This window comes from Sceloporus undulatus, chromosome 2, assembly GCF_019175285.1.
Source record: "Sceloporus undulatus isolate JIND9_A2432 ecotype Alabama chromosome 2, SceUnd_v1.1, whole genome shotgun sequence".
NCBI lineage: Eukaryota > Metazoa > Chordata > Lepidosauria > Squamata > Phrynosomatidae > Sceloporus > Sceloporus undulatus.
The window spans coordinates 13949455-13963128 of record NC_056523.1 but is presented as its reverse complement, the minus strand read 5'-3'; the positions used below and the strand labels follow the sequence as shown (position 1 = coordinate 13963128).

Here is a 13674-nt window from a genome sequence, read left to right as displayed (position 1 = left end):
CTGAAAGCCACCCGAGGATGCATGGGGAGGAAGGGGCGGCGCATCCCATAGGGACGAATGGCACATGTGCCCCTAGCCATTCATTTAAATGGGGCTCGAGCATAGACGTTTTTTCTTTTACACGGGGGAGTCCAGAACGGATCCCCAACATAAAAAAAGGCACACTGTATATCTTTCTATGTGCAATTCTTCTGTTTTTAATATTCTTTGATTATTTTCCATTTTAGTTATGTCTTCATAAGTTAACCATTTTTCACACCACAGTTCCTCGTTTTTGAAAAGAGCTTCATTAATTGATACCCATAATGGGATTTTAATAAACCATCTTTCTTTCACTTTTCGCCATATACGATACATTGATTTTCATATGAGATGATTATTAAATTCCTTATTCACGTTTATTTTATCATAAAATAAATATCTCGGTAATGTAATCCATATATAAGACTGTCTCCTTTTGCAGGATTTTTGCAGCTTTGATTATTCACGGATTTTATTAATATGTTCTCTCTAGGAATATCTAGGCCAGAGCTGCACAATTTGGCAGTAGGTAAAGGGCAAAATTAAATAGGCTAAACTCCTTTGGGCCACAGATACGTTTTAATTAATTATTATTTAATTAATAATAATTAATATTATTAATATTAGTTTCATCCCCCTCTTCCTCTGCCCAGCCCTCTGCTCAGGAGAAAGCCAGGCAGTGGAGAAACCTTGTGGGGTGAGCATTCACCCTTCCTCCTCTCTTCTGCCTGACCCTCATCTCAGGAGGAGGCCAAGTGGCAGAAGTGCCTTGAAGTCATTCCACATCCTTGTGGGCCACCCAAAATACTTTGGTGGGCCGCAAACAGCCCCCAGGCCGTATGTTGTGCAGGCCTGATCTAGGCCCTCCTGTGCATCTCTATGGTCAACTTTAAGCAAATGTCACACCGAAGGACCTGAATATTCCTAGAGAGAACACTCCACTAGGCATTTGTAGCTCTTCCAGAGCAATTCTGTGGCCAGTGTCTGGCAGATCAGATGTTGACCACGGACTTGCACTGGAGGTCCTAGTGTCAGAGTTGGTTCTGACAGATAATAAAAATATAACAGTTAATGATAATATAGTATTAGTATATAGATGGTAGTCCAGATGGTTTGAGAGAGGGCACAGGCTGGGCTTCGCAGCTGCACTGTTATTCTGGCTAAAAGTGGAATGGTATGCGAAATTTGGGGTTGGAGACAAGGGAAAGGAGCACTGGCTCAAGGTTCCAGCTGAAGGAGGGGGAATGGGAGGAAGGACGGAGGGGGAGGTGGATACAGACATGGCAACAGCTGGGAAAGTGCCTTTTTCACGCTTGGAAAAGGAGGGGCTGGCAATTGGGGGGGGGGGTTAAGGTTGGTGTTTGAAGCCTGGGAAAGTTAGCTCTGACTTAAACGTGAAGTGGTATTGTTTTGCCTGAGATTCCCAATAAAGCTTTAGATTTACAACATTGGTTATTTGGGCACAAGTTCTGAACTTACTCAATTCTCAAACCTAGACTAGAGATTCCTAGAGAGGTGTTTTCTCAGGTAAAAACAGTGTTTTTGTTATTGGCAGATTTTCCACATACACTGTACCCTTAACACCAGTAAATGTGGAGAGACAAGTGTATCAAGAAAAAAGCTGATTAAAAGCATACTACAAAAGCATAAGTGTAACACAGACCAATCCAAAACACATGGAGATCCAAAGACAGAGAACTTCTGCTTTAAGGTTATTTTAACATAACGTCTTGAGACACTAGTTTTTGTACTCTGCAAGATTTCACATGTTTACTACACTTAGAGCTCTCAGTGACACACTTTACACATGGCCTCTGTATGGCTTCTCCCATTTATGACAGATTGAAACCTGGAGCGCTTCTCTTTTTGCTAAAGCTCTTCCTGTAACCCAGGGGTTAACATGATTTCCCCCATGTGGGTCCTTAGATGGGAATTAAGGCTTGAACTAAATGTAAATCTCTGTCCACATTCTATGCACTTATAGGGTTTTTCTCCTGTATGAATTCTTTGATGCTTTTTAAGGTACCCTTTATTACTAAAGCCCTTACCACAATCCATGCATGTATAAATAGGGGTTTCTCCTGTTGAATTAGTTTGGGCTGGAAAGTCCATCTTTCCGAATGAATGCTTTCCACACTCAGGCATCATATGGTCTTTCCCCGTTGTGAATTTTTATGCACCCCAGTGTCCTTTCTGATTGAAGCGCTGCCCACACTCCTGCATTCATAGGTTTCTCTCCTGTATGAATTCTGTGATGTATGATTAAGTTTGAGAACTGTCAATGAAGCTCTTTCCACATTCCATACATATATGGCTGCTCCTCCTTGTGAATCTTTCGTGGTCCTAGGGATCCTTTCGACTAAAGCTTTTCCCACATTCTGCATTTAAACGGTTTCTCTCCTTGTGGAGTACTTTCATGAATAATACATGTGTTCTTATGACGAAGCTCTTTCCACACTCCATGCATTTTATGATTTTTCCCCTGTGTGAGTTCTTTGAGTGAAAAAAGTTTGACTTCGTAAAAAGGTCTTTAAACATACCATGCAGTTATATGGATTATTCCTGTATGAGTTTCTCCGATGCACCTTAAGGTATGATTTCTGACTGAAGCACTTCCACATCCATGCATTTATAAGGTTCTCACTGTATGAGTTCTTCCATGGCAAGTAAGTCTTACCCTCGGTACTGAAGCTTTTTCCAACTGTATGCATCATATGGTTTCTCTCCACTATGAGTTTCTTTGATGTTACAGGTCTGAACTCTGACTGAAGCCCTTTCCACATTCAATACATTTATATGGTTTCTCACCTGTATGAATTCTTTCATGTCTAGTAAGTGACTCAGCATCATTGAAGCTCTTTCCACATTCCAAGCATTTATAAATTTCTCCCTCGCATGACTTCTTTGATGCATTTTAAAGCGCCCTTTTGGTTGAAACTTTTTTCACATTCCATACATTTATAGATTTTCCCCATGTGAATTCCTTCATGTTTTGTGAGATTTCCCCTAGCACTAAACATTCCCACACTCTATGCATTTATGGTTTTCTCCCCTGTGTGAACCTTATGATGGTGGGAAGGTGCGATTCACATAAAAGCTCTTCACACTCCATCATTTATATGGCTTTCTCTCCCGTGTGAGTTATTTGATGCTGCTTAAGGCCTCTTTCCATGAAGTTCTTCCACATACTATACATTTAAATGGGTTGTCTTCTGTGTGTTTCTTTGATGGCTTAAGCCTGCTTTCTGACTAAAGCACTTTCCACACTCCATACATTTATAGGCTTCTCTCCATATGAATTCTTGATGCAGTTTAAGGTTCCCGTTCTGACTGAAGCATTTCCACAATCCATACATTTATACGGCTTTCGCCCGTATGAGTTCTTTGTGCTTCTTACGTACCATTTCTGACTGAAGCACTTTCCAACTCCATGCATTTATACGGCTTCTCTCCGTATGAGTTCGTTGATGCTTTGTAAGGTCCCACTTGTGACTGAAGCTCTTTCCACATGCCATGCATTTATTGGCCTCTCCTCTGCTTGAGTTCTTTGAGGTATAAGTTGTAGTATCACTGGAGTTATTTCTACATATCACACTTTTCAGGTTTCTCAGTTCTTGGTGATTCCAAAATGTTCCAGCCCTTTTAAATTCATTCCAGATTGTTTTCCACACTCTGCTAGCAATTTCTAGAGATACAAGAGATGGTCCTGGTAGTCTCACTGTCCCCCCAATGGATCTGATTGGAGATAAAAAGATTTGTAAAAAAGATCCTGTCACAGTTTCAAGAAAAAATCCCAAGGCTCTTACCAGGAATTAAGTTCTAGTTCTACTCTTCCCTTATTCTCCCTTATTTCTTCTACCTTATAAATACTTAGGAGTGAAGTGTTTCATATTTTTCCATGCTTTGAACTGCTAGGTTGCCATGAAGCAGGGACAGTGATGGCGCTCAATCTTGCAATCACAGTCAGCCCTTAACCACTGAGCCACTGCGTCTTATTTCTACTCTATCTCTACCTATTCTTTTTCTTTTTTATAACAAATTATTGCCATATTTAAAATAACACAATTCTTCCCTTCCACTGACACTGACAATGAACAGTTGACACGCAAAACACCATCTTGAAAGTGTTTCCCATCCAGCACAAAATCTTTCACATGCCTATACAACTAAAATTAAAAGTTCATTTTTTCCAACAGTGTTGGTCCTGCTATCTCTTGTCACGCTATCTTCTCGCTTCAGTATCATTATAATACTGAACTTATCTCGATTTATAAAATTCTTTTTTGTTATCTCCATGTAGGCTGTGTCACAGCAGAATAATGCAGATCGACACTGCTTTAACTGCCATGGCTCAATGTTACAGATTCTGGGATTTATGTTTTGGAGATATTAACCTTCTCTTTCAGAAAACTTTGGTGTCTAAACAACTACCCAGGATTTAATCACATCGAGCCATGAGAGTTAATGTGGTATAAAATGCATTATTTCTGCAGCACAGATTAATCCTAGAGTTGTAAATGCATCTGAGAGTCCTACCTAATTTGTAGCTGATTAAATTCAATGAATAAAAAGGTTGAAAAATCACAGAACTTCACCACAAAGGTCGAATCACATAACAAGCAGATACTGACAATATTTTCTGTTCCTTCGAATTCTGGACAGACAGGTCTTCTTCCAGCCAAGTAATAAGGTCTGGTTTGGGGGTTTCTTAAAGGAAGAGAGATGCTGGTGATACATCAGTATGCCAGTATTTACTCATCCTTGCTAGCTATACATCTGTTTATGGTTATTTCCAAATATTATTCACCCAATACCCCAAACCAGTACTACTCATTCATGGACTGGTAGCAGTCCAATGCCAACACCCCCAGTTCTTGGTGAGTGCCAGCAATAGAAAGAAACAATGATAGTCAAGAGGTACAATACGGACATTAGTTCCGGCACAATGGATCAGTCTGACACGTACTACTCAGGCAACATACACTGGAAACAGAATAAACTAAAGAAAAGCCATTCCTAAAAAACAGTCCCTCATACTGCTACTGCCTTGTCTGGATTATGCTTCAATTCCCTGGTTCGATCCAAACTATTATTATTTTACTATTACTAGTATGTTATTATATTTCCTTATATCCCACCTTTCTCCCAATAGGGGACTCAAGTGGCGAATAGCGGATTTAAAACCTTCATTTTAAATAGACAAGCTTAATACGTATTAAAAAAGCATTTTACAAGTTAAAAACAGTTTGAGCGAAATCGAATATTACAATACAAACCTAAAAATTTAAAATACCCAAAATTCCAGATTTACCAATTTGCAAAAGGTCTTCAGGCATAAGAAACGTCTTTACCATCCTCTGGAAGGATAGCAGGATGGACCCATCCTGGCCTCTCTAGGGAGGGAGTCACCAAGCTTGTGGAGAAGCCACTGAGAGGCTCGTAGTCTTGTTCCACCAAACACACCTGAGTGGGTGATGGTTGGAGACAGAGAGAAGGCCTCCCAGATGATCTCAATATTCTGGGGACTTGTACGGGAGATACGGTCTTCAAATAGCCTGGACCCCAACAGAGCGAAACACGCTTCAGTGTCTTGGCCAGGCAAGAGGAGGACTCAGAGGAGACTTGGCTCTCAGGTGCAGGAGGAACCTGAGCTGGGCAGGCCCAGTTCTGCTCTGCAGGTCCAGCTGCTCTCCTGCCCCAGTGGTTGAGGCTCAGCAGCCCAGTTTGCCCAGTGGAAAGGCAGACTTGGGAGATTTAGGCGCAGAGAATAGAGATTCGTCCCTTTAGCCAGCAAAGAGTAGAAAGGGATGCCTTCATCATCCAAAAAGCTGCAGAAAGCATCATTAGCCAAGCAGCACCTGGGTCAAGGGGATTGAGATATAACTACCTGGGACACGCTGAGTGTCAGAGATTATTGTGCTTCTATGGTGAATGGTGCTGAATCTGCTCCTGTGGATCTTGTCCCGGACCTTGGGCATCCTAGACTTTGGATACTCTGAACCTATGACCCGGAATGGTCTTGGCAAGCAAAACCCTCTGGGCATCCTAGACTCGACTGAACTGGTATTTGTGATCTCTGAAATCCTGAATCTGGACTGTCTGCTGGCTGTTAGCCTTGTTGCCTTGGCTAGTACTCTTATCAGCGTGGTGCTGGCAGTTATCCTGGACTTCAGCTCTCACACCACCACCACCAGCAGCAGCTATAGTTCCTGCTGCCAAAATCCTCTGAAAAACAACCTGAAACCCATGAAACAGGCTGTTTAGAACAGCCGGCTCCAGTTGACCATAACCAGGGGTAGGCAACCTTTGAGCTGGGGGCCGGGTTGCGTCCCTCAGACAACTGGAGGGCCGAAGCCAATAAATAAATAATAATTAAAAAATTATATTAAATAACTAAACCAGGACAAATGTAGACAAAATTTTCAATGGAGGACATGTTTGTTAAAAAAATGGAGGACAGCAAAATTTTTGCTGATTTTTTTAAAAAATGTTAATATAAGGCATGTTTCGGAGGAATGCCCCCTTGACTCGCCGCTTGCCCCCTTGCCCGCCTCCCTGAGCCAAAGGGGCCCCATGCCTCACACGAGAGGCAAAGGCTCCGGTGGCAATTGGCGGCAGGGACCGGGCTGGGCGGTCCCAAGGCCTTTTGGCCGCATCCGCCCGCGGGTGCAGGTTACTACCCTGCCATAAACTCTCAGGAAGGGAGAGAGAGCAAATCTCAGGACAGGCTCTGTGTGTCGAGAATGAGACAAACTTGTCCCAGCCTGAGTGCCCGCTGCCAGTTAAAATATGGGTAGACAGGTAGTAATTTATTCACTCATATCCGGAGTTTTCCCTGTGGTTACATGAAAGATTATTCCCAAAGTGGTACAGCTAAACTGTTGGTGCAACCAATGAAGCCAGCTCCTTTATTCAGGATCTGGAGGCCTTGGCGCATCTGCACACAGAAATAACACAGGTTGACACAAATAATGGGTCCTGTTGCAAGGTATTCCTAGATGTACACAAATCCCCATGATTATTTTAAAGGCAGACAAATCTGCACAGCAACATGAGATTCTCTATAAGGTAAGGATACTACTATAGATAAGAGCAGTGTGTAGGCCAACTTCCATGTGGCAACAGCAGCATGGGCTCTAAATGTTGCAGGTTAAAAGTATTCGTATTTATGGACAATAATCAATTTTATCTCAATTAGCCATTTACATGCAACATGGAAAGGAGGAATATATGTCATACATGCCCCTCAATTGTGGCTTTCAACATATGTGAAAGCTGCACCACAAGGAACCTCGGCATGCCCGGGAAGGGGTAATGGCGCCTTTGCCGCAAGCACGAGTCCCATTATTTATTGGGCCTCAAGCATACGGAATTCCACTAACATGGGGGAGGGGTCCAGAACAGATCCCGTGTAAAGGAAGGCCCACTGTACATAGGAATGACAAGGAGAGTAAGGATTTACTTTTGACACAAAAATATGCATTAGAATTAGAAAAATGTATGCACTATTGTGAGGATTTCAGAATTTAAGATGAGAGAAAAATATTAGACTTTGTTGCATGAGAAAATATGGTTAAAAATGGGAAGGATATGTACTATACTAAGTCCAAAACACACTGCAGAAATATCCAGTTAGATTGCCTTAACAGCCCTCTTAGTGCTAGGGAATCCTGAGAATTGTAGTTTTTGTGGCACAGAGCTCTTGACGAGAAGGTTAAATGTCTCACAAAACTACTGACATCAAATGTTCCCACAACTCAGGAAAGCTCAGAAAAAATTATTCAGCATTTCTCACATAAGAGAAATACATCCTTACCGAAAAGCACAGTCTCAAAGTTCTCCAGCATGACTTCTTGTAGAGAGCTTTCTGGCCTGGATCCACGGAGATCCCTTCCTCCTCGGAGAAATCCACGCCACCTCCTCAAGGATCACCCACTGGAAAAAAAGAAGAAAAAAAATTCTAATCAAATTCCTATTCTTCAAAGAGCAGGGGCATCACCAGGGTTGGTGTTACACTAGTGTGGTAACTCATGCTGTCACGCAAGGCTGGAACCACCTGGCCAATGGTCCTAAGGGTGGGTCAGGCTGCTATGGAAGAGAAAGGCTCCAGTCTACTTGCCACTGATAGCTGGCAGACCAGGATACTGGATACTACCATGTTCTGGGGTTGTTCTGGCCTACCTGCCTTGTTTGCAACTCTCAAAGCATCCAGAACCATTGGAAGAGGAGAGGCCTCAAGAGTTTGTTTGTGACATGATAAGAGTCCTAGCCATCCTCCTCATTGACTCCAGACAGGTGGACTGGGTCTTTCCAAGTACCCTCTCTCAAGGAGTCCAGTCTACCCATTAAGAGGTATGGAAGTACGCTCTAGCTGGAAGTGTGAAGTGTTCCACGCAGTGCAGTCCACACACTTCACATCTCCCCACTAGAAATGCCCCTGCCAAAGAGTAAAGTTTGTGAGTGAGTGGATGCGCACAGGCATCTACCACTGCACTATGAGGGCTCTTACAGGTTAGGAAGTGCTGCATCCCCCCCTCCCTTTTTATTTAACAGATTCAAGACTCAACATGAGCTTTTCACCAGAGGATGTCAGAAAGATGATAACATTCCCCCTGTCACATCGCAGCAGCAAAATTAAAGTTAGGGGATATTTTTCAACACAGGGGGGACATATAGGCAGTCCCCTACAGTTCTCCCCAACAATCCCTACCTACCTGGGTAGCTTCAGGCTGCCTTTTCTGCTCTACCCAAGATGATGATCCCCAGGCTGCCTGTGCTGCCATCATAATGCCTGAGGGGAGAGAAAACAGATAAACTAGACCATCACAGAGATTCCTACAGCCTTGTATTCAGGACTCTAAAGCAGGAGAAGCTGGGTCTGGTGGCAACTGGCAAATTATATCATTCAGAGTCCCTATTGAAAGTAAGACTGATGTGGAGCAGAAGACTTTTGTTCTCTGTGCCCATCTTGACTTCATGTTCTGACTACAGGAAACTGTGTCCAACTTTTGGGCTGCAAAGGTGTGTAATAGTAATGAAACAGTACTTGCTTTAGCTATGGGCATGAAAGTCCTCAAGAAAGGGGCTGTGCTTGTAAAGTCCTTGGTGTAACCTACATGGAGAGGAATGGATACTTTATTACAGTACTCGACTTTAGGTATAAGTCGAGGGCAGGTTTTGGGGCCAAGTTATGAATCTCCAAATGCCCTTTGGTGATGGGGGCATGTCACAAGCTTTGGCCTCTCTGGGCTATTTAGGTCTAAGAAAGGCCTTTTTAAAACAAAAACAAAAAGAAGTGACTTTTGCTCACTCCCTATTGTTAAAAGGCCATCCTGAGCTTAAAATGGTCAGTAAAGCCCCAAACATGTATCTTCACCATGTTTTTGGGGTTGCGGCATTTTAAACTCAAGATGCCACCCCCTCCGTTGGAAGTCTGTGGAGCAAAGAATTATTATAATTATAATTTTTCTTGCAGGAGGTACTAGTGAATGTGTGCCTGGCAGTGAATTAACCGCCTACCTTTCAAAATGGCCTTTTCTAATTTAGACCTCAAAATCATGCCCCTTCAAGGTAAGCACCTTGACAAAATGGAAGCGAAGGCAATAACACAGCAATAAATAATTCCCATCATTGTGTACAATGAATGTGTTCATATGAACTGTCATTCTTGTGTTTTCATTCTTCTGGTTACTTCTCTTCACATTGTGATCTTCTTAAGCTGCAATCCTAAAATGACCTCATGTTACATGTCCAATTGGTGAGCCATCTGCTTTAAATTTGGCTCCTGTAATAACTCTCGACAGCCTCAATAGTGAAATAAAAAAAGACTCCTACCATTTTATGTTGAAATTCATAAAGTGTTATTTCCACATGCAGTGTTATTTTCATAGTACAGGACATTCAGGTTGAGTATCCCTTATCCTAAACACGTGGGACGATAATTTGTTGATCCCCCCACCCCCATATTTGGACTAGTGTAACACATGAGTTTTTTTGCAGCTGGGACCAAAGTCTAAACATTAAATTCATTCATATACATTCTTATAAACATGAAGTAATTGTATACATAACATTTAAATAGTTTTTTTCCATGAAACAAAGTTTGTGTCCACCGAAAATTAGAAACAAAGGTGTCATATCTCAGCCACCCTGTAGAAAATTCTGATTATTTCAGATTTTGACAGCAGATAAGGGACACCATCTGTACCAAAGAATTGCCTCCATTGCCTGCAAGAAGACAGGAATAACATTGCGCCTTCCAAATGCAATTGGGGGAGGGGGGATCCATACCTAGAAAATTCACGTTCCTATAGTTCCTCCGGCATGACAATCTTGTACAAAGTTCTTTGCTGTGATTCAGAAATGCCACTTCTCCTCTCGTGAAATGACACAGCCACGTCATCAATGACACATTGTGCGGAAAAAGAAAGAAAGAAAGAAAGAAAGAAAGAAAAGAAAGAAAGAAAGGTTATTCTATTAGGAATAAATAATAGGCGGATACAGACACACCATTGGGTGGCCTGCACTTGGCCCTTTCCCTGAGGGATCAGGCGCTGAGCAGCCACAGTGGCAGCCCCAGAGGCCCACGAGCGCCACTTCCAGGCCTTGGGGAAGTGGCAAAAACGTTGCTTCCCCACGGTCTGGAAATGGTGTTCATGGTGTTTTCAGCCCCAGGACACCAAACATGGCGGAGAAAGAGAGAAGGGGCCGCTTGGCTGGCTCCTTTCTCTTCTGCTTGCTGCACCAGCGAAGCATGGGCAAAAGGAGCTCCTTTTGGAGCTCCTTCCCACAGATACTAGAAGGGCACCCGAACGCCATGCAGCGTCACGGGACAATCACACCTGCGTTGTTAGAGGCGGTGTGGCTTACATCATAATGGTGGGCCTGCGTTTACACAGGGCGCCGCCATTATGTACCCCAGTTATGTGCTAGGTTTAGGGAGTGTCTGTAAATGTGCTCTGAGGCAACCCTAGCACGTAGCCAGGCTGGCGCAAAGCATGGATTCCCCACCAATGATGATAATAATAATATGTTAGTTTTAAACATATGACACAGGACAACATTAAAATTAGAATTAACATAAATTAAAATATATCCTATTGAAAGAAGATTTCATATCAGCATAAATTAAAATAAATTAAAATATGATCCTATTGAAACGAGTTTAATCAGAAATATATGAAGGTTCACAGTCAAAAGTCAGATAGGGCTAGAAATATAAATAAAAGAGGAATATATTTTTGAGGCTGACTTTTACAATAGACATAGTCCTAAGATGCCATCTGTGATTATTATTTTGGTATAAATTTAATTTATAATATTAAGTAGCTGCTGTATTTTTAATTTGTAAAACTCAGTTTTGTTAGGAAAAAAAATGATTATAGCAGCAACTACTACTACTCTTCTATTAGCATCATCAGACCTTATACCCTCAAATTATGGAGATGGAAAGTTCCCCCTTCTCATCTCTCTTATTCTCCACTTACTGGTGTCTTCAGGTGAGGCTTTCCACTTTTCTATTAAAGAGATGATCCAGAACATATGGCAGTATAATCACTTGGAGACACAACAAAATTTCTCTGGCTTTGGGGCAGATTGACATGTACAGTCCTCAGTACAGGACTTACCGCGCTAATGCAGAATCTTAAATTCTCAACAAGCTTGAGATTACTTTTGTCCACCACCATCAGACATTTATTGACATGGCACTAATCAGTTTCAGGGGTGCTTTACAAAGTAAATGAACAACAAACCCCACCATGCAAAGATAAATCTAAATTAAAATAGTATGTGTTTGTTGTTTGTTGTGTCCTCTTGTGTTATAGTGTAATATAACAATGCAAGAGGAAAATGGAGCAATCAAATATAAAAATAAAATGCAATCCAAATAAAAAAAAAAATTATTTGAGAGAATTACCAAAAAACCCCAATATGTATAAACAAGCTGACAATCATATAAATCAACTAGACAAGCTTATATTATACTAAATTCCCTCTGACTCCCATTCTGGGAAAAGAAGGGATACAAATAAATAGAATATACAATTCTGAAATTTTAAAAATTGAGGTTTTTAAAAACACGAGAAAACACTGCAAGGCAATTGCAGGAATAATGGATCCGAAAAGCAAAAAAGGCAAACGGACCAGAAAGAGGAGACCCTTTATTGAGGGAGAGCCAAGAGTTCCTAAAGCATATCCTCAGCATAATGGTAAAAATAAATTTTTGGTTGCGTTTTTCCATTGCAGAGATGGGCAAGTTCCAACTGCAGTGCAGACAGAGAAGCTGGAAATATAAAGTGATAAAGTTCCCTTCAAAGTTATGGATTGGCTGTCAAGAAAATCTGCAGAGGGCTTTGGTAACGTTTAATGTGTGCAAGAGACAATTTCTCCAAACATGTAACAATACCCACTTACTCAAATTCCCTCTCCTGAACAACATGAAAAAGGGGTACAGAACTATCTCCCTCTGACGATAGCTGGTGTAGTGGGCTGACGTTGGACTATATTAGAGTCCAGTCAACCCCTGCCACAATGGAACCGCACGGGTGACTGTGCAAGTCACACTCTCACTGGATTATGCATCACAGCCCATTGATTCTGAAAAACCTTACAATCGAAACGGTATGGAAACGGATTATCGCATTGGAGAAGTTTTATAATGGTATGATAACCTTACGGAATGCATTTTAAACGCACAGACCTTCCTTTTTTTTGAGTGAAGTTGCATAATGTTTCAGCTAATTGTTTATTTTTTTTTTCCCTTGTAGTTTTGCCTTTTCATTTTTTATTTCATCTCAATATACACACATATGTTAATAAACATATGTATATAAGGTGTGGTGTGTGTGTCCATAAACAAAAAGATATTTGTAATGCATGTTTGTGAATATTAAATAATATGTATGTAACCATACCGATTTACATATATGTAGATACACACAACACACACATATAGTGTGAGATAGACAGATAATATACATGCATATGCAAACACACACATATTAAACACACACAACACACATATATATGTCCATAAACAAAAAATATATTACGTATGTAAACATAAAACAAAAAAACCAAACAAAAAACCATAAAACCCATATGTTGTGTGTGTCGTGGTGTAGATCCAAAAAAAATAACAAGTAAACATTTGAAAATGTGATGTGGAGAAAATTTTTTCGCTTTGAGGAAAATTCATTTTCTATGAAGTTTATCAAATGGGGGGAAAATTTCCCCAATGCGTCCTAAAGACACGCGCGCACGAGCGTGATGACAACACGATGGGGCCCAGAACGAGACTTTACCATCACGGGGAAACACCGCCAGCCAACGCGAGCTTCCCATTACTTCCAATTTTTTTTTTTCGGTTCCAGAGGCGCCAATTTCTGGGAACAGTTTCAAAGCGTTCCCAGAAATGGCGCCCCAATGGAACCCGATGGAACGCATGGGAACTGGGGCGGCGGCGGCATTCCCTGTGCGGTAAATGTCGGCGTCTGGGCCCCATCGGTTCTCATAACGCTGTCGTGTTCGCTCTTGCTTGTGGACGCATCAGGGAACTTGTTTCACCCGTGCGTAAACTTCTATAGGTTTAACATGGCGCCACGTCAGACCCAGAGGAGCATTAGCTTTTGGACGCTCCTAGGCTGCAGAGTA

The 13674-nt window shown here is 41.7% G+C and overlaps 1 protein-coding gene across 1 annotated transcript in view; it reads left to right on the top strand.

The window, feature by feature from the left end:
- Window positions 1-10705: 10705 nt before the first annotated feature.
- LOC121923794 (zinc finger protein 157-like) overlaps window positions 10706-13674 on the top strand; it is a 30903-nt gene continuing 27934 nt past the window's right edge. The window contains exon 1 of the mRNA XM_042454581.1: window positions 10706-10879. Within this exon, the coding sequence (XP_042310515.1) occupies window positions 10706-10879 (174 nt within the window). The remainder of the gene's footprint in view (window positions 10880-13674) is intronic.